This window comes from Kogia breviceps, chromosome 4, assembly GCF_026419965.1.
Source record: "Kogia breviceps isolate mKogBre1 chromosome 4, mKogBre1 haplotype 1, whole genome shotgun sequence".
Lineage (NCBI taxonomy): Eukaryota > Metazoa > Chordata > Mammalia > Artiodactyla > Physeteridae > Kogia > Kogia breviceps.
Window position 1 is genome coordinate 110603946 of NC_081313.1, and position 25760 is coordinate 110629705.

Here is a 25760-nt window from a genome sequence, read left to right on the forward strand (position 1 = left end):
CGAATATTAGATTTAATTAACTCTTTGCTGTTTTATGATGTGAGTTGCAAATATTTTTCCCCATTTGGTCATTAGAATTTTTTAATGAGTCAAATGTATCAACCCCCCTCCTTTCCTTTTCCTTTTCTTCCTCAGCAAAACATTCTCTTATTTTTATCTCAGCAGATGTTCTCATTTCGCACCTGACATTAAACCAAAGACCTTAGTTCGGTGGGCTGAGACCATTTGTAAACTTAATATTTGTAGGTCTCAGTGCCTATGAGCATCAGAGCACCTGCCGTCCTTCTGATCCCTTAGGGATGCCTAAATCTGTCTCAGGTGTGCTAACAGTGCTGGCCACAGGGTGGTGAAAAAGTGGCACTGCCATCTGCTGGGATAGGAACCCAAGCTGTGCCTTGAAAGCAAGTTCTTTTCAGGTCTCCAGATAGGGTCCCAGTTATGCTTATTCAACATACTCTTGTCTGCCTGGGCTGGAATGAAGAAAGGACCATTTTCCCCAGTGGCACAGGGGAGGATTCACAAGCTGGTTTACACTTATTAGAGCTCAAGCATCTAAGGAAGTCTTGTCTTGGGGGCTGGAGCAGTGCACTCCCAGGTCGGTGCTGTTACCCAGGGGAAACCCCAAGTCCAGCTTGGCAGCCTTTGCACAATGGGTACTTTCCCAGGATCCATGAAAATATTCAGAGCTCATCAGAACATTTTACTTATATGCAGTTTACAGCTGTCAGAGGAGTTCAGGACTGTTTGACCTGGGACTCTTATCAGGATCTCATTTTAGGATTAATTATTCAAAGCATGAAATAAGGGGGAATACTTTTTTTTTTTTTTTTTTTTGCCATACCATGTGGCATGTGGAACTTCTTCAACCAGGGATCGAACCTGTGCCCCCTGCAGTGGAAGTGCGGAGTCTTAACCACTGGACCACCAGGGAAGTCCAAGAGGGAATACATTTTAAGGATCGAGGCTGCTCTTTGTTTCCCTGCTGAGGCAACTATTTCAGACATGATCAGTACAGAGAAAAGTGGGTAGTCAGCAGGGCACACAGCTGGCTTTCAGACCCAGACTTCTTCAGTGGGGTGGTTGAAGAGGGACTTTAGCTTGGGCATTCTATCAATAGCTTATCCTCTGCAAGGCTGGTTGACCCAGCAGGTACAGATCAAGAGCAGCTTCAGGAGAATGAAGACCAGAGACTTGATCAGGTCAAAGGAGAGCTCCCGAGTCTGCTCCACCAGCTTCTGGCATAACAACATCTTGAAAATGAACTTGAGGCTAAGAACTCTAAGGACCTAGAAAAGGCTGAGCATGGCCAGCTGTTTCTCTCCATCCTGGAAGAGATGCATGGAGATGATAGTGGGGAAGTAGGTGCTGAGCCTGTTAGCGGCGAAGAAGGGCACAGACACGTTTCACCAGGAGAGGCTGGGAGCCAGGCTGTCCACACGCAGAGTCAGTAGGACAGAGAACACCAACAGGGCCAGCCAGGTGCACGAAGATCTTGAAGGTAGTGAAGCCCAGCCACTGTTGGCGAGAAAAGCATCACACAGGTTGAGCGAGCCAGGGACAGTCGTACGTCCCACCCACCGGGCCGCGCCTCCAGTCCCCATGGGCCTCACTGATGTCTGCCATTGTTGCTGCCAGGCGAGCGAGAGGCAGCGAGCAGCCCTGCCCGCTGCAGCGCTTGGCCCAGGTGTGCCACTGATCTCCTGGCCCCGACTTAGGACCCAGCACTGGCCACCAGCGGACTCCCACCTTGACCTGCCTGTTCTTTTGGGTTTTGTGTTATATTTAGAAAATCCCATCTTTTCTTTGACGGTAAAGATTCCCTTTTATTATGGTACTCATGATTTTTAAGAAACATTTAAATTCTTGATTTGAAATATATTTTGGTATTAGGTGTATAGTAAGGATACAACTTTATTATTTTTTCTGTATGGCTGTCCATTTGTCCCAAGACTACTGAATAGTCCAACTTTCTCCTACTGGTTTGAAATACTTCCTTGATCATATACAGAATAAATTGCTGTAAGTATTTGAGGGCATTTCTGGATTTTACTGTTGTTTGACAGGTATATTTTAAATGAGGGATCTCCATAATACAGTAAACTTTCAATTTTTTTTTTTTATAGGTTCCTTGTTTCTATACTGATGCAGAAAGACGGTCAGTGATGGATGCAACACAGATTGCTGGTCTCAATTGCCTTCGATTAATGAATGAAACTACCGCAGGTAAGAGACTATTGGGATGGAGCAAGTCAAAAATTTTAGTTAATAAACTAAAATTTTTGACTTGCTCCATCTTGAAGGTTGTGAAATCTTAAAATTCTAGGGTTTCTTGTTGCCTGTTTTGCTTGGAGCACTTACCACCTGTGTGTCATAGTATTTTTGGATACTCTGTCACATTCTATGAAGAGTTCACCTGAGAAGTGCTTTTTGTGTCTCATAGCACTTACTTTGGTATTTAATTGCATGCTTGTTTGGAAAGGAACGCATTTATTGTGTGTTTGGAGCATTGCTTTGGTTTAAATATTGGGTTTTTCTCCAACTTGTGGATTGGTGGAGTTACAGGGGTGGAGTATAAAGCAACATCTCAGGGGGTAGAATATATGGGAATGTTGAGATGGCACAAGGATAGAAGAACCATGGGAAGAAATGTTTGGAGAAGTGGAGGAAGTGGTTTTGGGAAAAATTGCCAAAGTTGTTGGAATTGGAAATTGGAAACGTAAGGAAACCTAAGTGAATGTCGGCATTTAACTCTTTGAAGTTAGTGTTCTTCATGAATAAATCATGCAGAGCTTATAAAGATTTTGAGTCTTTCATGGATCTGTATACAGAGTCTGTTTTTTCCTACTTAAATGAATTTTAAGTTTAGTACTTAAATGGTAACATTATGTTGAATTTTTTTCTTATTGTGTAGTTGCTCTTGCATATGGAATCTATAAACAAGATCTTCCTGCCTTAGAAGAGAAACCAAGAAATGTAGTTTTTGTAGACATGGGTCATTCTTCTTATCAAGTTTCTGTATGTGCGTTTAATAGAGGAAAACTTAAAGTAAGTATATTTTTTCCAGAAGACTGTATTACAAGTGTATGGTAATTAGGAATTTATGAGAGAGAACTTAAAATAATTGGTTAAAGAATTTTGTTTCACTAGTGGAAACTTGGTATGAGCTGTTTGAACTAGAAATTAGGTAGGTAGGGGTTGGGTGGAAGTTGTAAGCCCAAAGTAATTTATCAAGAGTTGACATGGTATGAAGCAAAGAGCATAGACCTTGAGGAAGAAACTCTTAGAGTCCTGAGCCTATTTTTCTTATCTATAATGTGGGGAAAATAATGCTTGCCTTGCAAGCTTACTAGGAGGAATCTTTAACATGTAGTCCCTTCATATATCTTACACTGAGGATTGAGGAGATGATAAACGTATTCTCTTAAGGTTTTGAGTGGTCTGGGAGCAGGATGGAGTGACTAGAACTTGGGTGGCCAAAAGAAACCAGACTAGGAGTGTTATTCTAGATGTCTGGAGATGTTAGAGCTCTGGAGAAAGTAGTTTTGTACACAGAGAAGTCTAGCAGTGTTAATGGCAGAGAGGGACCAGAGGGTGATCATGGTCACAGCTGAAAATTTTTTAAAAAAATATGTATACACATTTCCTGTACTAGTCTCTTTATTAAGGTAAAACTTATATAGAGTGAAAGGTATAGATTTTAGGTGTTCAGTGAGGGTTTTTTAAAATTGAAGTATAGTTGATTTACAGTGTTGTATTAGTTTCAGGTATGTAGTACAGTGATTCAGTTATACATATATATTCTTTTTCAGATTCTTTTTCCCTTATAGGTTTTTACAAAATATTGAGTATAGTTCCCTGTGCTATGCAGTAGGTCCTTGTTGGTTATCTATTTTATTTATATTAGTGTTAATCCCATCCTCCTAATTTATTCCCCCCCCTTCCCCTTTGGTAACCATAAGTTTGTTTTCTATGTCTGAGTCACAGTCTGATTTGATGGTATATGCTAGTTCCTCAGTGGGATATAAAATCAGTTCTCTAGCTTGGTGATTTTATCTAGAATTTGCTTAAGAACCAAGAATATTTTGAGTATTTAATTATTTGGGTTCTGTATCAAGATTCTTAGTGCCAGGTCTAAACTGGTTTTCTGCCTCCAATTTAGGGGTTGGTCTAGTGGATTACCTATCCCAAAATAAGTACTTGTTAGGTTTGAAGGGCATTTTGAGTTTCTCTTTGTTACAATCCTGTTTCTTTGAAAACTGGACTTGCCTCTGCTTTATATTCTTATTTGTTTCTATGGTTTATGTTTTTGTTTTGTTTTTTTAATACAAACAAATCTTTGGGATGGTTGGGAAATAAGAGGTTTGCGATTTTTACAGATATGAATGATGGACCAAGTGTTATTCTCACTGTTTTAAGCTTTACTTTTATCCATAATAGGATTATTTCTAAATTCCATTTTGTACTCTCACTTCTTAACTTTAATTTAATTATTTAATTATTTATTTTAAAATTTTATTTATTTATTTTTGGCTGCGTTGGGTCTTTGTTGCTGTGCGCGGGCTTTTCTCTGGTTGCGGTGAGCAGGGCTACTCTTTGTTGCGGTGCACGGGCTTCTCATTGTGGTGGCTTCTCTTGTTATGGAGCTAGGGCTCTAGGTGCGTGGGCTTCAGTAGTTGCGTGGCATGTGGGCTTAGTTGCTCTGCGGCGTGTGGGAGCCACATTGGCATTGTTTCTCCCCTGCATTGGCAGGTGGATTCTTAACCACTGCGCCACCAGGGAAGCCCTCTCACCTTTTTAGACAGAAGATACTGGCCATAATTTAGCTTTGTCTTTGAGTCAAAGTGATGTGTATTCATTTCTGCTTCATTATCAGCTGTGACTTGTCAGTTTTCCAATTATAATTAAAACTTAATTATCAAAATATTTATAAAATCAAATTTTGGAACATTTATGTATAAAGAAAAGACATTCATGATCTTACTACAGTTTGGTGTATTTCTTTCTAGTCTTTTATGAAAACAAAATTGGAATTACACAGAACTGTGTCTTTTTTTTTTTTTTTTCCTCTCCTATGAGTTCACTTATTAAGAAAAACTTCCTGAGTACATTTAACATTCTTTGAAGAGATTGTTTTAAGGGTGTGGTTCATCACTTATTTAGCCAGTCTCCTATTATTGGATCTGATTAGATCTAGTTTGCTTCTAATCTGCCAGAGATTTGGAAAAGGATAACCTAACCTAAGTCTTCTATGTTGAATAGAAACAGATAGCTGTGAGTTTGGGCTTTAGCATATTTTCTGGTAGTAAATTGCATAGAACTAAATAAGCCTTTGGTATTATTCACAGTTTTGTGGTAGCAATAAGACTAGAACTGTACATGACATGTTAGTGTATTGGGCCTTGAATTATAATTGTTGCTTGGAGTCAGATTGGTGTAGTGGAGAAGGCATAGGTTTTGGAAGTGAGGTTGGGTTTTGAATTCTACTTCTACCACTTAATATCTTTGTGACCTGCATATTAACTGATCTATCTAGGTCTTTGTATCATCTGTAAATTGGAGATTACAATGTCTCTTTCCATAGTGGTTGTAACCATGATTAAATGACACATGCACATTGCCTTGTTTCAACCTTAATGTTACCCTTCTCGCCTTTTTATTACAGTTTACCAGTTAAATATATATCGTGATAAAATTTTAAATTGGTTAGTTTTTGAGTTAATTATCTTTTTTCAAAGGTTCTGGCCACTGCATTTGACACAACACTGGGAGGCAGAAAATTTGATGAGGTGCTAGTAAATCACTTCTGTGAGGAATTTGGGAAGAAATACAAGCTAGACATAAAGTCCAAAATCCGTGCATTATTACGACTGTCTCAGGAGTGTGAGAAACTCAAGAAATTGATGAGTGCAAATGCTTCAGACCTTCCTTTGAGCATCGAATGTTTTATGAATGATGTTGATGTATCTGGAACTATGAATAGGTAACCATATTAATATTTTGATGGTCAACTGAACTGTGATGTTTCTTTACTTATATTAGCCTTAATTAGCTAATTGTTGAAATTATATGGATGTTATATGATAACTTCAGTTCTATAGGTAAAAATTAGAGACCATTCAGGATCTTGCTTGTATTTTATTTTTTTAAAAATTTATTTATTTATTTATTTTTATGTTTGGCTGTGCCGCATGGCATGTGGGATCTTAGTTTCTTGACCTGGGTTTGAACCTGCACCCCCTGCATTGGAAGTGCAGAGTCTTAACCACTGGACCGCCAGGGAAGTCCAGATATTGCCTTTTATGTGAAGGCTGGGTTTGGTTAGTCTAATAATGTAGACTATTAGGTTTGTTCTGGTTATTTGAATATTCCAGGAAATTGGCAGTTCCTTTACATGTGCATGTATTACACGTGAGTTACCAGTTTTCATAAATTCAGGGCAAAGTGCTTTAATGCAGGATTAAACTGAATTTGCTTTAGTCATTGATTCAGAAATTGATGTTTTTGAGGAGTTCAGTATTACTTGAGGACAACGGGTCTTTTTGTATACTACTACAAGAATTCTGGGTAACTGACATTTCAGGGCTAGCCTCAGAAATACCCAGAATGCTTCTGTTATCTGGTTAGGTTGCTTGGATGTCCTTCAGTCTCTACTGGTAGAATTCAGGCAAGACTCATGACTTGTTTGGAGAAGGGTGGCCTGAGCCATCTTCAGAAAATTGAGATGGAGTCAGAATTGCTTTTAATCTGCCAGAATTAGATTACTGTGCCTAGTAACCAGATTTGTAATCACCTTTCTCTTCTACTTGAAAGTGATGGTTTTCATTTTTATTAAACAGCAACTTTTTGTGTATCTATGATGTGTTAGGGGGAATCATACAGTGTGTGTTTGGCTTCTTTTGTGTCTGGCTTCTTTAACTTAATGTTTCCTAGGTTCATGTATTAGTACCTCATTGCTTTTTTTTTTTTTTCCCTCATTGCTTTTTATGGCAAATAATACTACATTTGTGTGGGTATATCACATTTTATTTTTCCATTCATCAGTTGATGGACATTTGGGTTTCCACCTTTTAGCTATTGTGACGAGTGTTTCTATGAACATTCATGAACAAGTTGTTTGAGTACATTGTTTTCAGTTCTTTTGGGTATATAGCTAGTAGGGGAATTGCTGGGTCATGTGGTAATCATATGTTTAGCTTTTTGAGGAATCACCAAGCTATTTTCAACGTGTCCAATGCATCTCTAGTGGCAGTGCACACTTCTCTTCTAAAAGCTCAGAAGGGACTTCCCTGGTGATGCAGTGGTTAAGAATCCGCCTGCCATTGCAGGGGACAGGGGTTCGAGCCCTGGTCTGGGAAGATCCCACATGCCGCGGAGCAACTAAGCCCATGCACCACAACTGCTAAGCCTGTGCCCTAGAGCCTGTGAGCCACAACTGAGCCCTCATGCCACAGCTGCTGAAGGCTGTGTGCCTAGAGCCCATGCTCCACAACAAGAGAAGCCACTGCAATGAGAAGCCCACGCACTGCAACGAAAGGGTAGCCCCTGCTCCCTGCAACTAGAGAAAGCCTGTGTGCAACAACGAAGACCCAATACAGCCAAAATTAAAAAAAAAAAAAATAAATAAAATAAATCTATTTAAAAAAATAAAAGCTCAGAAATACTTATTTCACGTAAAAATGAGTAAAATATAGAGTTACCATATGATTCAGCAGTTCCACTCCATACCCAAAAGAAATGAAAGCACATTTACACAAAAATTTATATATGAATGTTCATAGCAGCACTACTTATAATACCCTCAAAATGGAAACAACCCAGATGTCCATCAACTGATAAAATAAACAAAATGTGATATGTCCATACAATGGTATATTATTTGGCAATTAAAAAAATGTTGTACAGATGCATACTGTAGCATGGATGAACCTTGAAAAGTTTATGCTAGATGAAAGAAATAAGTTAAAATAGACTACATTTTGTCTAATTCTGTTTATATGAAATGTCCAGAATGAATGGTTGCCTAGGGCTGGAGGGTTGGTGGGGGAGTTGGGAGAATAATGTTAATGGTGATGAAAATACTCGTTTATAGGGTGATGAAAATGTTTTAAAATTGCTAGTGGTGATGTTTGCACAATTCTGAATATACTAAAAGCCATTGAATTGTACACTTTAAATGTGTCAATTCTATGGTATGTGAATTAAATTTCAATAAAACTTTAAAAAAAAGGAACAGCCTCTATTGCTGCTGCTACCATCTTCCTAGAATGCTCTCTGTACCTTTGCTTTTCATGTTTTTATTTTGGACATTTTCAAATATGCAGCAAAACTGAAAGAATTACAGTGAACATCCTTATCCTGCCACTTAGGGTCTACTGATAATATTAACTGTACTTGTTTTTTCCACATACCTATTGATCTGTTCATCTATCCATCCTTCTATCTACCCATCAATTTATTTATTTATTTAAGCAAAGCTAAGAGTTTTAAAAAATAATCATTCATTAATTAATTCATTCATGCATTCTGCATCAGGTCTTAGTTGCGGTATGTGGGATCTAGTTTCCCCACCAGGGATTGAACCCAGGCCCTGGGTGTTGGGAGCTTGGAGTCTTCACCACTGGACCACCAAACCATCATTTTAAACTGTTTCGGTTGCTATACATCCTCACCAAATATTGGTATTAGTGATTTTGAATTTTTGCCTTTCTGGTGGGTGCATTCCATACCTCCACTATTTTTTTTTTTTTTCTTTTTGGTGGTACGTGGGCCTCTCACTGCTGCGGCCTCTCCTGTTGCAGAGCACAGGCTCTGGATGCGCAGGCCCAGCGACCATGACTCACGGGCCCAGCTGCTCTGCGGCATGTGGGATCCTCCCGGACCGGGGCACGAACCCGCGTCCCCTGTACTGGCAGACGGACTCTCAACCACTGCGCCACCAGGGAAGCCCGACATATACCTCCACTATTTTTCTTTCTTTTTTTTTTTTTTTGAGATGTAATTCATAAAAGTCACTCATTTAAAGTATATAATTCACTGGGTTTTAATATATTCATGGAATGGTGCAGCCATTACCACAACCCAATTTAAGAATATTTTCATCACCTCATAAAGAAACTCTAAATGAGCTATCATTCTGTGAAGAGACAAAGAGGAACCTTAAATGTATATTTCTAAGCAAAAGAAGTCAACCTGAAGAGGCTGTATGATTCCAACTACGTGACATTCTAGAACTATGTGACATTCTATATGACAACTATATGACCTTCTAGAAAAGGCAAAACTATGGAGACAGTAAAAAGATCAGTGGTTAACCAGGGTTCAGTGGAAGGGAGGGATGAATAGGTAGAGTACAGAGGATTTTTAGGGTAGTGAAACTATTCAGTATGATGCTGTAATGGTGAATACTTACACCATTTGTCAAATCATGTAGAACCCTAATTTATACTATCATGTATCAATATTGGCTCATCAGTTGTTAGAAATGTATCTTACTAATCCAAGATGTTAACAGGGGAACTGGGTGTGGGGGTAAGAGGTATATGGGAATTCTCTGTACATTTTGTTTAATTCTCTGTAAACCTAACACCAGTCTTTAAAAATAAAGTGTATTAATTAAAGAGAAAAAAATATATGTACCCATTAGCTGTCTTTCCCCATCTGTTCTTCCTCCCCCAAGCCCTAGGCAGTGGTTAATCTACTTTCTGTCTCTTTGGAGTTGGCAGTTCTGAACATTGCATGTAAATGGGGTCAGTCATATATAACGTATTCTTTGTGATCGGCTTATTTCACCTAGCATAATGTTTTCAAAGTTCATACATGTTCCAGCATGTATCAGTCACTTTTATTGTTTTTGTTCCTTTTTGCTGAATACACTTGATAGATAATAGGGTTTTTCACGCTATTTTGCCTGTGAATAATCCTGATGTTAACATTCATGTGCAAATTTTATGTGGTCATGTGTTTTCAATTGTCTTGGATAGATACCTAGAGTGGAATTGCTGGGTCATTTGGGAGCAGTATGTATAACATGCTGAGCAATTGCCAAACTCTTGCAAAGTGGCTACACCATTTTACATTCCCACCAGGAATATATGTGAGATCCAGTTTCTCTCCATCCTTGCCAGTACTTGTTATCTGTCTTCTTGATTATAGAGATGTATTTTACATAAAAGTGGAATGTGATTTAACCTATTATTCTTTTCTGTAGAGGCAAATTTCTGGAGATGTGTGATGATCTCTTAGCTAGAGTGGAGCCACCACTCCGTAGTATTTTGGAACAGGCCAGTAAGTATTATTGTGACTGTTCATCTGGGGCTCTTTGGAAAATGTTAATTACTTTTTTTTTTCCAGTTTTACAAATTTTCATTGTATGAACTACTTCAGTGCAATATGAAACTTCTTTTTATCAATATCGTCCCTCTGGAGGACCTCCAATAGTGTCTAGGGAAATCTGATAGTTTTCCCAGGAAATGTAATTCAGATTCAAAGATGGATTTAAAGTCTCAGGTATTTCATGGTGGTAAAAATTGTCTTTAGCAGTGTTGCTTGTGGTAGTCTTGTAGATTTTTTTGGTCAGTGAATCTTTTGTTGAAAAATAAGTAAAGAGAGGATAAGATAATCACATACTTAACAGTTTGCTTTTATTTTATCTTGGGCTAAAAGGTGGAAGTTTGATTTAGGAATGCATTGCTAATGTTCTGCAAACCTTTGACAAACCTTTTCCTAGAGTCCACTCTTGTGTTGGTTGCTATTTCATGGTGTTGAGATGTACTCTAATCTTGACACAGGCTCAGCTCTTAAATCAGAATGATTATCACAGATGGGCATGTTCTTTCCATACTGGGTCAGCCCATTTCTTTAAATAGCCCTTCTCAACAAATTGTCAGTGTTTGTTGCACAAAATGCACCAGGAAAACCAGGTGGGTTTTGTTTCGTTTTTTTAATTTTTATTTTTGGCTGCGTTGGGTCTTTGTTGCTGCGCGTGGGCTTTCTCTAGTTGCAGTGACTGGGGGCTACTTTTTAGTTGCAGTGAGTGGTCTTCTCGCTGTGGTGGCTTCTCTTGTTGCAGAGCATGGGCTCTAGGCGCACAGGCTTTAGTAGTAGTTGTGGTGCACAGGCTTAGTTGCTCTGCGGCATGTGGGATCTTCCCGGACCAGGGATTGAACCCGTGTCCCCTGCATTGGCAGGCGGATTCTTAACCACTGCGCCACCAGGGAAGTCCCAACCAAGTGGTATTAAGAGGTGTTTTATGAGTGACAGCAGAGCCTTAGTGTGTACCTTCTCTCCTTCTGATATGAGGAGATTGTACCTGTGTTATAATCTGGCCTATGCTTATACTCTGGCTGGAGTGCTGGAGTGGCTAGATGTGCATCTGCATACTTTTTTTTTTTTCATGCCTTGTCAGGGATAGTCCAATATTTTGAGGCCCTTTTATTTTCCTTATGGCCAGCTTAATTATTGATGTTTTAACATTTATTTGTGTGAGGCTGTTTCCAAGATTGTAGGACTTGTGCACTGTAGGACATAAGGTATTCCTGACTCTCACCTCTGAAGTCCCAATATTGTTGTGCCACTCTGCCCTCATTATTTTGAGCACGCACTTGTGTGTGTGTGCGCACTCATGTGTTATCCCGGAAGGGATTAGGAGTGGTGGGGTTTTGTTATGCATTTGTGAATTATTTTGTTGTGATAAGATGTTATATTGCTCTTTTTATTTCATTGTAAAATACTAATTAAAAGATTCTTTTAATATAAATGTCTATTCTAATTGTTTTTAAATAGAGTTAAAGAAAGAAGATGTTTATGCAGTGGAGATAGTTGGTGGTGCAACACGAATCCCTGCAGTGAAAGAGAAGATAAGCAAATTTTTTGGTAAAGAACTTAGTACAACACTAAATGCTGATGAAGCTGTTACTAGAGGCTGTGCATTGCAGGTGAGCTTGCTTTCTTTCACAGGTAGCCATTTACAGATCATTGTAAATACAGCAGTGGTTTTATGTATCCAGCTAGTCTGAGATTAGCTCAGTGATCTTAAGGTCTAAGATTCTAAAACTTCTGTTTTAAAATTGGTATCAGAAGTGATGTTCATAAGTGGAATTGTTTGTACTATATAACATGTGATAAGATGAAATAAGTTACTAGAAACATACGTAAGCCTGAAATACCACTAGAATTTGGCATATTTGTTGCATGAAGTAGTGTTATACATCAGGTAAATAAAGGTTGAGGTTAATAGAAAAGTAATAAGGAATAGCTCGATTATATGGGTGGTTTGACAAATGATAGACATTTATAAAACCACTTATTTAGGTACTATTAAGTTATTAATGTAAATAGATGTCTTCTGAAGTCATTCTTCATAGATATTGTAATAATTAGTTCATATGTCTACTTGCCAAATGGAATTTTAAAAAATTATTATTCTAGTGTGCAATCTTATCGCCTGCTTTCAAAGTCAGAGAATTTTCTATCACTGATGTAGTACCATATCCAATATCTCTGAGATGGAATTCTCCAGCTGAAGAAGGGTCAAGGTAATAATGTTTTTTAATCATTTTTGTACTTAGTGTTAAGTCTTAGAAAATACTCTCCATTTCAAGTTATACACATCTGTAATATTTTGCCGTAGTGCATGAAGCAAAGTGATTATTTAGTTATTCATCAGAATAAGTTTGTGTCATTACTAGCTTCTTTTATTTGATCCTGGTGAAATAATTGGTGCCTTTTATGTGCTGATTGAAGTATATATATATGTTTAAAATTGACAGTAGACACACACAGACACATATACATATTTTTTTTTTCTTGGGAACTCTTATAATCTGCAAACAGTGCCAGTTGAGAAGAGTAACTAGAGCTATACAGTAATTACAAACCTAGAATACATGGGTAAAAAGTGTTAGCAATGTCCTAAATTTGTGTTTTTGTCTTTTTCCTCTGTTCAGTGACTGTGAAGTCTTTTCAAAAAATCATGCTGCTCCTTTCTCTAAAGTACTCACATTTTATAGAAAGGAACCTTTCACTCTTGAGGCCTATTATAGCTCTCCTCAGGATTTGCCCTATCCAGATCCTGCTATAGGTAAGTAAAGAGTTGGGAATTTAAAAAAAAAGAAAAAAAAATTATGTGCGCTTGGGAGAACTGGAATAGCAAAGCAAGTAGAGTATGCTGAAATTTAGGTATTTTAGATCACATGCACAAAAAAACCACTTTCAGTCGTATTACCAGGTTTAGAACCAGCAGGATGGTCATTATTTAATTGGATCTCCTATTGTGGGCTGTAGTTCTTGTTTTCTTTTTTTTTTTCTAATTAAAATTATTTTAGTTTAGTTTTTATTTTTATTGATTGATCGATTGATGCTCTGTGCGGCTTGCGGGAAGTTAGTTCCCTGACCAGGGATCGAACCTACACCCTCGTCAGTGAAAGCGCAGAGTCCTAACCACTGGACTGCCAGGGAATTCCCTGGGCTGTAGTTCTTGGTTAATGCACATTATTGTTATACCTTGTGCATAACGTGGTGCTAGTTACTGAAAGGAGTTGAAGAGATTCAGTTCTGACCCTAACATAGAGTTAGGTGTACACAGAAAATCATTAGGAAATTGTGATAATCAGTATCACAAGTTATGGAACCATGTTGGCTTGAGTCTTCATTGATTCTGAGAAACTTAGAATCTGGATATGATACCAGTCGAGGAGAGAGAAACTAGAGTTAATATGATAATTACAGAACTAGAATACATGGGTAAAGTATTAGGAATATCCTGAATGGCACTTAGCAGCTTGGAAAGTTAACCTACTCTGTTTTCCTCATTTTGTAAAACAGGACTAGGTGTGATAATTCATACTTTACGGAGTTTTATGAATTAAAAAACATAAGCAAAACCCTGGTATAGTAACTGAATCTAGAAATGGCAGTTTCTTGATAAGTGACAAGCAGTGTGGGATCACTGGGGTTTTCAGTAGAGGAAAGTGGGACAAATCTATTCTAGGAATTTATCTGGCAGTAGCCTATAAAGAAGAATTGGAATAAGGCGCTGGAGGGAAGGACATGTTTGAAGAGTTAGGAGGTACTTGAGTCCTTAATTGAGACAAGATAAATAAGAGTTTGACTGTATCTGAGAGAGGAAGGAGAAATCTGATGATTTAGTAAGATTCTAAGAGTGCCCACTTGCTTATTTGAAGTATCATGTTGCTGACCTTTCACTGAGAAATGGACATAACCTGGCAGTATGGGCATGTATTTGTGTTTGAATTCATCCTCTTAGGTTATGTGTTCTCTTTTGTCTTTCTTATGTCCTTAGCTCAGTTTTCAGTTCAGAAAGTCACCCCTCAGTCTGATGGCTCCAGTTCAAAAGTGAAAGTCAAGGTTCGAGTAAATGTCCATGGAATTTTCAGTGTGTCCAGTGCATCTCTAGTGGAAGTGCACAAGTTTGAAGAAAATGAGGAACCGATGGAAACAGATCAGAATGCAAAGGAGGAAGAGGTAATCTAGACAATCTTATACCATTTTAGGCCTTCTCATAATGGCTCAGAGGTGACTCCTGTCTAGAAATTCCAGCAAATAGACTGGGTGACAGAGCTGCTGAGAGTAGGTTTGCATGCATACCCCCTCATATGTGAACTAGCACAAAGTCTTTATATAGAATTTGTATAGAAGTGGGACATAGTTGGCTTCCTCCTTCAGACCATGCACCTCTCAATTTGACTTATTGTTGGTTCTTTCTAATTACTGGGGAATGCTGAGTCTCAGTTGATTATTTCCACAGGTAGCATAGAATTTACACTCATTTGTTGGAATCATGCACTGGGTCTTGTACTTTTTGTGTATAAAAATCAAGGCTTTATAAAACTATAAATGTTTGGGGTCTCATCCCCACAGATTTTGTTTAACTTGGTCTGGACTAGAGCTCAGATGTCAGTTTTAAAAGCCTCCGAGGTCATTAAAATGTGCTGCAGGCATTGAAAGCCAGTGTGATTCAAGGTCTCTACAGACTTCTCCCTTTGTCATTTCTGTCAGCCTTTGTTCTTTTAACACCTTTAACAGAATTTTCAAGGTGTCCACCTCCCCTAATGTACACAGTGGTTGTACTTTTGAGGATGGAAAGGCTGATTTAAAAACTGCTAGAAAAAGTTAAAGACTTTTTGAGAGAAATGTATTCATGAGGAAGCTAGGAGAAACTCATGCTTTCTTCAGATTTTATTGTGTTAAATATTGCCACGCTGTGTGCTTATAAGTACTGCTATGGTTTTACAATGTAGTTCTATGGCTGCTCTTACTTATATAAGGGCAAGGCAAGAGTTATTTCCATTGTACAGATGTAGTAACCGAGATTCAGAGAGGAAAACTTTCATGTTCTAAGTGTAACATATGTGTTATAGCTGGAATTTGAGTCTGGGTTGTCTGATTGTTGATAATTAGCAGGAATTCCACATCATGTGATTTTGCCAATGTGTCATGAAGGTTGCTTAGTCTTTCACTAGTATTTCCTAGTTTCAGGATTTGATGTGACCTGTTTTTCAGAAGATGCAAGTGGATCAGGAGGAGCCACATGTTGAAGAGCAACAGCAGCAGACACCAGCAGAAAATAAGGCAGAGTCTGAAGAAATGGAGGTATGAATTGTGTTTTAGAGTGTGATTTGACATCTTTTTACATAATGGTTTTGGCTGACATATTATGTCTTGGAAGGGAATTATGTTAGAAATCTTCATTTATCTGAACAGTCTTTAAAGCAAGATTTTGTAGTATGGTTGGAAAGTATCGTTGGCAAAATGGTCTTTGAACTTTAGTCTGGATGGTTTGTGGGAAGAAAGCACTCAGAAGCCCTAGTTTTACTAGGCTAGTGATTGGTTCATGCTGGTTTCTGAATGTCTGTTACTAATAGTCATCCTACCCATAATTTATTCTTTACTAATAAACAATGAAAGATGTTTTTTTCAAATTTTGTCAACTCTCTGAAACTTGTCTTTTTGTTGAAATACACTGTTTTAAATAATAATGTTTTGAAATATATTTTGTAAATAATGTTAATATTTATCCCAAGTATTTAAATGAATATGTAGCATTTTTGGATCCTTTACAACTTGTTCTTTAACTTTCGAGTTTTCATGTTTAAATTTTGTCATCAGCATTGAAAACAGCTTTTCTTTCAAATTATTTATGACATTGCAGTGTATAATTTCACCGTCTAAGGTATTTCTGATTGTGGCATTTAAAAAAGTTTGGCAGGCTTCCCTGGTGGCACAGTGGTTGAGAATACGCCTGCCGATGCAGGGGACACGGGTTTGTGCCCCGGTCTGGGAAGATCCCACATGCTGCGGAGCGGCTGGGCCTGTGAGCCATGGCCGCTGAGCCTGCGCGTCAGAAGCCTGTGCTCCGCAATGGGAGAGGCCACAACAGTGAGAGGCCAGCGTACCACACACACACACACACACAAAAGTTTGGCAGAGTCTTTAGGAGGTTTAAGTCTGGTACCCATTTTCATGTCAGTTAACAAATTTTATTTCTTTAGCTGTGCAAATAATTGTAAAAAAAAAAATGGCAGAGGAAATCATCCTCATAGATGCTTCAGTGTACTGTAGGCCTTTTCCAAGGTGGAAGACCTGTTATTGCCTGGGTTGGGGGCAGCAGTGGGCAAGAGAAGAACGTATTTTTCTGTGTTTGGGAAGGTCGGGAGGAGAAAGGAGAGAGGTGGACCTGCCTGCCTGCCCCCGCCCCATGCTGTGGAGCTGTGGCAAGTTTCATGGGGTTTGTTATTTATGTTCCTTCCCTGAGGTGGTTCGGAAACTGATGCCTTTCATAGTATTGTTTCTAAGGGAAATAAAATACAAATGATGCATAAATCACCCCTGACTTAAGATTTGGACAGGAGATGGGGAAATGACTTTGTATTCTAGATTATTTGAAAGTTACAAATAAAAAACAACTGGAATGGATATTTTTCTAATTTGTGGATCAGCAAGAGCTTTCAAAGTGTAAAAGCAATGAAAGTAATCACAAAAGAAAAGGTGGATAGATTCAACAATAAAAGCTTGCATAGACAAATAATAGAAGTTTAGAAAAAACTAGAAGAGTCAGTCACTTGGGAGGAAAAATCACAAAGATCCCAAGAACGCTGGATGAAATATGACTAGGCAATTTGAAGAAATAAGTATGCCTTATAACTGTGTATAAAAAGGTTATTAACCCAACAAAAATAATAGATCATGGTAAATGAATTCCTTTTTTTGGCCAGGGTACAGTGGAATGGATTCTGTTACTCCTTGTGAGAATGTAAATAGGTGCAGATACTCTGGAAGTCATATTACTACTGGATTTCTGATCCTTAAAAATTTCATACCCTCTCCTCACTAATTTCCTATGCATGTTCATATGTTTAGATAAGAGTGGAAGAAAATTAGAGAATATTTAATAGTGATTATATGTTGATAGTGGGATTATGGGAGGTTGTTTTTTTGTGTTTGTATGTATATGTATGTAAATAAGTGTGTGTTTGTACAGATCAGTAGTGTTAAGTACAATCACATTGTGCTACAGTCTTTTTCATTTTGCCAAACTAAAACTACCTATTAAGCAACAATTCCCCATTCCTCTATCCCTCCTCCCCCCCGTCCCCTGGCAACCACCGTTACTTTCTATCTCTATGGATTTGACTATTTATAGTCAAAAATATTTATATTTTTAACTTTCCAGATATTGTAAGAACACAAACTAAGTTAATAAAAAAGCAAAACCAGCCTTTGTAACGTGACTCATTTGGAAGTTTAAGAGTCTGTATAAGTGTTCTTAATGATTTCTGTTATTTTAGACCTCTCAAGCTGGATCAAAAGACAAAAAGATGGACCAGCCCCCTCAAGCCAAGAAAGCAAAAGTGAAGACCAGTACTGTGGACCTGCCAATTGAGAATCAGCTGTTATGGCAGATAGACAGAGAGATGCTCAACTTGTACATTGAAAATGAGGTGGTTATTTTAAGTCTTTTAGAACAATAAGCTAAAATGTTAACATGACTGTAGTGTTCAAACTCTGTGTCTAGTGACCTTCATGTATTTTAGGTTGTATGGCCAGGTTTGAGAACAATTTTAGATTTTGGGGTATTGGAGGACAAGTTTAATAGATCCCAAGATATAACATCAAAATTCTTTGATGGTGATATTATGTCTTTATTGCTAAAAACTCTGTTATGAGATCTTTGACATTTAGGGGAGGGGAGGTATCATTCATGTTTGGGTGTGTGAGTTTGGTTGTTCACTAGTGATTGGGATGTTTGAGGTCAGGGTCAGGGAAGTTGATCAGCAGGAGAAATCACATTAGCCTTAATATTTTGTTTTATTAGTTCCTTTCCCTGTTGCCAGTCAATATGTAACTGTAGTTATGGTGAGCGATGCAAGGTTTGGGCCATGGAGCACAGTTATTCAATTAATTATTGTCTGTGAGGTTTCTCGTCATATATACATTGGACCTTAGAATAGTTTTGTTTCATAGACCCTTTAGCATCTATACTATATGAATAATTTGATTTTCCTCGGTATATAATACAAGCAGAGTATAGTCACCTTGTGACATTGAGCTAATAGTTTCTTAAAGTTCTCTTGTGTTAAATTCTCTTTTCCTTATTTTTGCTTTTGAGTTTCAACATCTTGATATTTCTTCTGTTGCTCTTTTTTTCTAAGCATACCCACAGAACTCTCACTTGATCTTCATAATTTACTAAGGACTGATGCTTCCAGCTCTCCTTCCGTGGATGATTCGCAGAACTAAAAGGATTTGAGGAAGAAGGCTTCTCTACTTTTATATTACTTAATAGTTAAGGGGAAATTGTCTCAGTTTTCTTAACGTCTAACTGTACTGTTCACAGGGTAAGATGATCATGCAGGATAAACTAGAGAAGGAGAGGAATGATGCTAAGAATGCAGTAGAAGAATACGTGTACGAAATGAGAGACAAGCTTAGTGGTGAATATGAGAAGTTTGTGAGTGAAGATGTAAGTATGTGCCACAGTGTGCCTGCTTAGTGTGCGTCTTCCGGCAGGATCTTTAAATGTAGTTAACAAGGGAAGTTTGTATCTGTAGGTATACAGAAAGATGATTAAAAATGTACTTTTTTGGGGAAAAATTTTATATTGTTTTACTTTCTATTGATAGAGTGTTTTCCCAAAGGTTAGACTTTGTGTATCACTCTTTTTCTGGTGTGTCACTTTTTGATAGATTTTTGCATGCTATTATTTACCTAGTATTTTTCTTTAAATCAGCTCACTTTCCCCTGATGTTTATTTTAACTCACTTCTTAAAAAAAATTCAGTGTAATTGACATATAACTTTATATTAGTTTCAGGGGTACAGCATAATGCTTCGATGTTCGTATACATTGTGAAATGATTAGCACAATAAGTCTAGTTAAACATCCATCACTACACGTACTTAAAAATTTTTTTTTCTTATGATGAGAACTTTTAAGATTTATTCTCTAGTAACTTTCATGTATGCACTACAGTATTATTAACTATGTAACTCACTTAGTTTTAAATGTAGTTTTTAATTCTGAAATTTTCAAACATATCTATATGTCCCCTACAGTGGAGAAAATAGTGTAATAAATAAACCCCCTTGTACCTATAAAGCAAAATAACATTTTGTCAATCTTGTTTTCCATATCCCCATCTCTCCACTCCCCCATATTTTAAAGAAAATCCATATCTATCATAGTCTGTGCCTGTTTCTTCATTTTGTGAATCAGCTGATTTTTGACTGACTAAATTGCAATGTTTTCTTCATCTTTAGGACCGTAACAATTTTACCTTAAAACTAGAAGATACTGAAAATTGGTTGTATGAGGATGGAGAAGACCAGCCAAAGCAAGTTTATGTTGATAAATTGGCTGAATTAAAAGTGAGTGACTCTTGAAAGCAGAAATGCTGTAGTTTCCATGGAGAGTATCTCAAAATTGAGAGTAATTCTCATGTTAAGTAATTGAAGGCAGGTTGAAAGTGACTGAAGAGCTATACTTTTTATCACTTAGGATCACTATCTTTCTTTCAGAACTTTGTAATAGCAAAAGAATTTTTCTGAAAATTGAGTTTAGACCTAAACTGTTGCACTGAATTGGAGCTTGAGTATGTTCTTGGTGTCAAGAGATTGAAAGACTAGCAAGATGCATCCCTGTCCTAAAGGTACTTGCAGTGCAGTTGGAGCAGGGCTGCATGTATACAGCTTTGATTCTCAATAGAGCAGAAGCGTCTGGTTTTGTATTTAAAGAAGCTGATAGTTACACCTTAGAGTTAAAAGTACAAAGTATTTAAAGTTGAGGCCTTTTGTTTGGAAAAAGCGTCTGGTTTTGTATTTAAAGAAGCTGATAGTTACACCTTAGAGTTAAAAGTACAAAGTATTTAAAGTTGAGGCCTTTTGTTTGGAAAAAGATGCAAATACACAAGAAGAACTTTTTGCATTTCTCTGGATTACTTAGTTTCTTGTCAAACTGGGCCATTGTGACTAACCTCTGGAGTGGAATTGCTGAAGGACAGTGCCTGCAGTTTCCTGTCATTCTGGCAAGAATATTAAGAGTCTCCAGTGAGATCCTTCCCATTGAGGTTTTTGATTTACTTTTTATTATGGGAGATGTCTAACATATGAAAGTAGACAGAATAATAGCTTCAACTGTTGTCAACTTATGTCTGGTTTTGTTTCATTTCTGCTCCTTTCCACTCCCAGTTATTTTAAGCAAGTCTCTCAGATTATATTTAATCCAAAAATATTTCAGTGTATATTTAAAAGAAAATGTAGCCTTAAGCTGTACGATTATCACATGCATAAAAATTCCTTAATATCACCATATATTCAGTCCATTTTCAGGTTCCAGTTGCTTCATAAATTATTTTTTAGTTTGTTTGACTCAGGATCCAAACAGGGTCCATACATTCTGTTGATATGTCTCTTAAATCTGTGTCTGTAGTTCTCCTTCCATCATTTCTCCTCCCTTACTTAGTCGATGAAAAAACTTGATCATTCATGCTAGGGGATTTATTCCTGGTCTGGATTTTGCTCCTTTTCAACTCTGGTGTTTAATCTTATCTGGTAAATTGATGGTTACAGCTGGAGGCTTTGTCAGATACAGGTTTAAAAAAAATTCTTTACTTTTTCAAGTGTACTATATATGGTGAAGTACACCATATCACTTGTCTGGAGGCACCTTATTTTTGGTTGTCTCCCTAATGTGTTTGAGAACTAGGGTTCAAGTGACAAGTTGAAGTGGCTCCACTTGGAACAGTATTGAGGTATATTCTCATGTAGACTGAGGATATATTTCAGTTGGCTGGGGAAAAATATTCAACTTCTTATATATAGAACATGGAGATTAAATGTATTTTAATTCATAATCAATCTTAGTAGAAAGATACGACTCTTACAGTTTAAACTCCCCTGTGAAGAATTTGTATATTCTCTCTTCTGTTAAGAATCTAGGTCAGCCTATTAAGATACGATTCCAGGAATCTGAGGAAAGACCAAAATTATTTGACGAACTAGGGAAACAAATCCAACAGTATATGAAAGTAATCAGCTCTTTCAAAAACAAGGTATCTTTTTTTTTTCTTGTTTTTTCTTCTCCTCTTCCCTACTATTGTTTCGGTAGAGTTAAGTTTTGAGACATTTACGTAGCAGTTTTTTGTCTTTTTAACTGTTGTTTAATGATAGTATTTTCTTTTTGGATGTTAATGTATAATATTTTATATAATCTTACTAAGAACCCTGGGATTTGCTGCTTCTCTTTAATAAGGGGACTATGGAATTGAGCAATATTATTCAGCTTCCTTTTCTTGTTATGAAATCTTTGATCACTGACTTAACTTGCTCTATTTTGGTGTTAGAACACATTAGGCAAATAATTTGGTTTGTTATGCAGGTGTAGGACTGTCTCAACAATAAACTACTTTGATTTTTTTTTTTTGAGCACTATATGATATATACTCCATAAATATATTATCTGATTAAATTTGCATAGTACACTTATGAAGTAGGTGGTAGTATCAACATTTATAGATAATTTCTAACTTCTTTAATCCTCACCCAAGGTTACTATTGGGGGAGCTGGGATTTGGCCTGAGGTCTGATTCCAAAGTTTGGATGGCTCCCAAACTTTGGTAAATAGTTTGGTTAACTCCAGTATTATACTCCAGGTTCTTGATGTATTGTCAGTATAAGAAACTTTAAGACAGATAAATTGAGCTTTCTAAAAAAATTACTTTTAATTAAAAAATTTTGCTTCTGAAAGGCCTCTTTTAAAAAACTGTACTCATGGGCTTCCCTGGTGGCACAGTGGTTGAGAATCAGCCTGCCGATGCAGGGGACATGGGTTCGTGCCCTGGTCCGGGAAGATCCCACATACCGCGGAGCAGCTGGGCCCGTGAGCCATGGCCGCTGAGCCTGTGCATCCGGAGCCTGTGCTCCGCAACGGGAGAGGCCACAGCAGTGAGAGGCTCGCGTACCACAAAACAAACAAACAAACAAACAAACAAACAAAAACTGTACTCATTATTATTTTGGTTCCTAACAAGGATGCCTAAACCTCAGGTCTCATACCTAATGACATGTAATTTTTTTTTTTGCATTGTGAAATTATAAGATTTTATGTAAAGTGTGTGCTATCTATACTGCTGAAGCATTTTAATTACCACATTGTATAATTTTGGCCTTTAAATGTATTTCCTCTGTGTTTTAAAAATTGGGGTTACTTTTCTGAATTTTTCGGGAATTGAATGCCTACGTAGTTTGTGAGGCTAGATGGGCTTCATTTTGGGAAAGGTGGTAACTTTTTGAAAGATGGTGAAGAACTAGGCAATATTTGAGTAGGGACAGTATCATCCTTTGACACTTGTCTGGTTGGCTACTGGTTGCAGGAGGACCAGTATGACCATTTGGATGCTGCTGACATGGTGAAGGTAGAAAAAAGCACGAATGAGGCCATGGAGTGGATGAATAACAAGCTGAATCTGCAGAACAAGCAGAGTCTGACCATGGATCCAGTTGTCAAGGCAAAAGAGATTGAAGCTAAAATTAAAGTAATGTATGATTTTAAAGATTGAATAGTCGTTTCTAGTCAGTCTCATTATTTATTATTAATAGGAGAGAATTTCAATATTGCATCTTTGCTTCTGGCTTGGGGATAGGGTAGGAGAGGGTGGAATTGGATTTTAGTATGCCATGTAAAATTTGTTACAAGAAACCACAGTTTTCTCTCCTGTTGTTCTAGGAGCTGACAAGTATCTGTAGCCCTATAATTTCAAAGCCGAAACCCAAAGTGGAACCTCCAAAAGAGGAGCAAAAAAATGCAGAGCAGAATGGACCAGTGGATGGACAAGGAGACAGCCCAGGCCCTCAGGCTGCTGAGCAGGGTACAGACACCGCTCTGCCTTCTGATTCAGACAAGAAGCTTCCTGAAATGGACATTGATTGATTCCAACAATTGTTTATATTAAAACAGACTATTATAAAGCTTTAAGTTGTCAACTTTGTTCTAAATATCAACTAGAGCAATTAAATACTGGAGATTTCTTAGTTTTTAGGGGATTTGGGGGGGGGGATATAGGTAATGTATGGAGCATTTGACTTCGAAATAGTTAGATACAGAAATGAAGTGCATTGTATCTTTTTCATAATGGTACTATTTAGAAGCCCAGTTAGTCTTACTGAGCTTATGCTTCACTCCTTTTATGTTTAATCATGCTTATACAAAGAGAAGTTTGTTTTAGAAAGTTGAGCTATAGCACAAGCTATACCTAGCTATCAAGCAGACTTTTTGTTATGACATATATGGCAGGAACTCTAATTGTGCTTCACAAATCTGCTGTGGAGATTGCCACAAAGGCTCCCTGCTTGGTGTGGGGATGGAGGAGGGGTCTCCCTCTGTTTCTGAGGACTAGAGAGCATGGCATGGATTAACAGAACAACAAAGGTATGCTCTGAGTTTCTTCACGTGTCAAGTTAGCTCCACTGGGACTCCCACCCCGTCTTCCTATCTTCCCCCAGTTAAAGGAGCTCCTATTACAAATGCCTTGTGTTGCTCCTGGGAAAATAGATCCTTTCACCTGGAGCAAGTTATTAACTGAGGATTTTAGACCTGCAGGCTCTTCCTGAGAATGTATGTTCCTGAAAGTATGTCCACTAATATCCCAAGTATCAAAGTCTAAATAATTTTCTCTTTGGAATGTTAGAATTGGGTAGATGTACTGTTGGATATAGGCATGGTAAATTTAACTGAGGGATTGATTCTTGTTAATTATGGTGTGAAGATTTGTATCCTGGCCTGCTTATTCAGGTGAGAGATGTTCTGTGTAAATTTGAGGTATAGCTTGAAGTTTTAACGACAAGAGTTAAAAGTTCTTTTTTGCTCATTCACAGTCACTTATGTGTTGTATTAATATCTGTCATGAATCTGCCAACTTGTATGTGTTAAACAGCGGACAGATCATACAAAAAACTAAGATGCACTGTATTGTACTGGATGAGTCTGAAATAAGTGTTAAAGAAGTGTGGTGCTGACTTTAGCAACACCTCATTCTTACTGTGCAGCCAGTGTCAGGAGCACCAAAGCATTCCCTGTGACTGCCCTTTGGGTAGTGTTGATAGGAGTGAGGCATTTTGGAAACTAAGGGAAACCTGTAGTATTAGAGGCCAGAGCTGGTACCTGCCCTAGAAACTGTATAATCTTTGTCGGTTACTTTTTGGACCTTTGTAATTGTTAATCTGTATAACAGAGAGCTGCTCTGTTAATTTTGGCCTATGTTGTTAGAAATAAGATTATACCTTGCATACCTAGAATACGTTTCTGTCCATCTCTGCACTAAAAAATTTAGAGTGTTACAAGCTCTAAAGTGCTATAGAGAAACATCACTTAGAGGAGGAAGGTGGAAATGTATTTATGTTGGAGTGTAAGCATGTGTGGAAGCCTCGCAGCACCAGGACTTGGCCCTGTTCTTAGAGCCTCCTCTATCCATTCTCTACCTGTCCTGCTTCAAGAGTTCCAGCTGGCCTGCTGTGAGGCCAAGAGCTACTTAGGAGTGCTGGCTGCAGGATTAAGCCAATTCTTAGGCAACTGACCCAGTTCCTAATGGCCATTTCTTCTAAAAATTTTCTTTTGTGTGTGGGGGAGGGTGTAGGTCTTGGGATGGGGGTGAGTTTGAGGTTTAAAGTTTAAACTAGAAATAAGATGATGTGGTCTGCTTGCTCTCTGTTTAGATAGGCTTTAAGACCAATTGGATTTACATGGAGGCCAGGCCAGAGAATGGTAATCGATGACTTGTGTGCAGACAAGCATTTATCCAGGTTGTATTGTCCCAATTGGTTTGTTAAAGCTCCAGGTTACGTTCTTACACAGAAACATTCAGTAAACATGAGACAAGTTTTAGGAAAACTTAATAAAAAGAAACCTGTCTTACACTCAAAGGAATGGTTTTCTTAATTTCATAATGAAGGGTGTGTATGTGTGTATGTTTGTATGTTTTTGTGTTTTAAATAAAAACTCTTCTCTAGAGGTAAGAGTCCTATAAGCTAAATTCCAAGTAGTTAACATTTGTCAGAGACCTCCATTCTGAAGAACATTTGAGGCTTAGCACACTGGGTGGTAAGAAGTAGCTGTTTCCATACTTGTTTTCCCATGCTGAGTCTTGGCCTAGTTCTCTGACTTAGAAATCCTTACCTTGTTCTTGTGACTGGGCCTTTGAGGGTTTTGATATTAGCAGGAGGTGGGTTACAGCCCTATAAAGGCCAGTGCCA

General features: G+C 37.8%; 1 protein-coding gene and 1 pseudogene across 1 annotated transcript in view; one reads left to right on the forward strand and one right to left on the reverse strand.

Annotated features, from left to right (window-relative positions):
* Positions 1-25430, forward strand: part of HSPA4 (heat shock protein family A (Hsp70) member 4) — a 51642-nt gene extending 26212 nt beyond the window's left edge. Inside the window, exons 5-19 of the mRNA XM_059059927.2 lie at positions 2124-2223; positions 2912-3045; positions 5736-5980; positions 10208-10284; positions 11782-11933; positions 12427-12533; positions 12945-13078; positions 14300-14481; positions 15520-15609; positions 17805-17957; positions 18854-18979; positions 19776-19883; positions 21446-21565; positions 22886-23047; positions 23239-25430. Of these exons, the coding sequence (XP_058915910.1) occupies positions 2124-2223; positions 2912-3045; positions 5736-5980; positions 10208-10284; positions 11782-11933; positions 12427-12533; positions 12945-13078; positions 14300-14481; positions 15520-15609; positions 17805-17957; positions 18854-18979; positions 19776-19883; positions 21446-21565; positions 22886-23047; positions 23239-23442 (2094 nt within the window). The 3' untranslated portion in view covers positions 23443-25430. The remainder of the gene's footprint in view (positions 1-2123; positions 2224-2911; positions 3046-5735; positions 5981-10207; positions 10285-11781; positions 11934-12426; positions 12534-12944; positions 13079-14299; positions 14482-15519; positions 15610-17804; positions 17958-18853; positions 18980-19775; positions 19884-21445; positions 21566-22885; positions 23048-23238) is intronic.
* On the reverse strand, positions 1119-1623 carry LOC131754769 (transmembrane protein 203-like; annotated as a pseudogene).
* Positions 25431-25760: the final 330 nt, after the last annotated feature.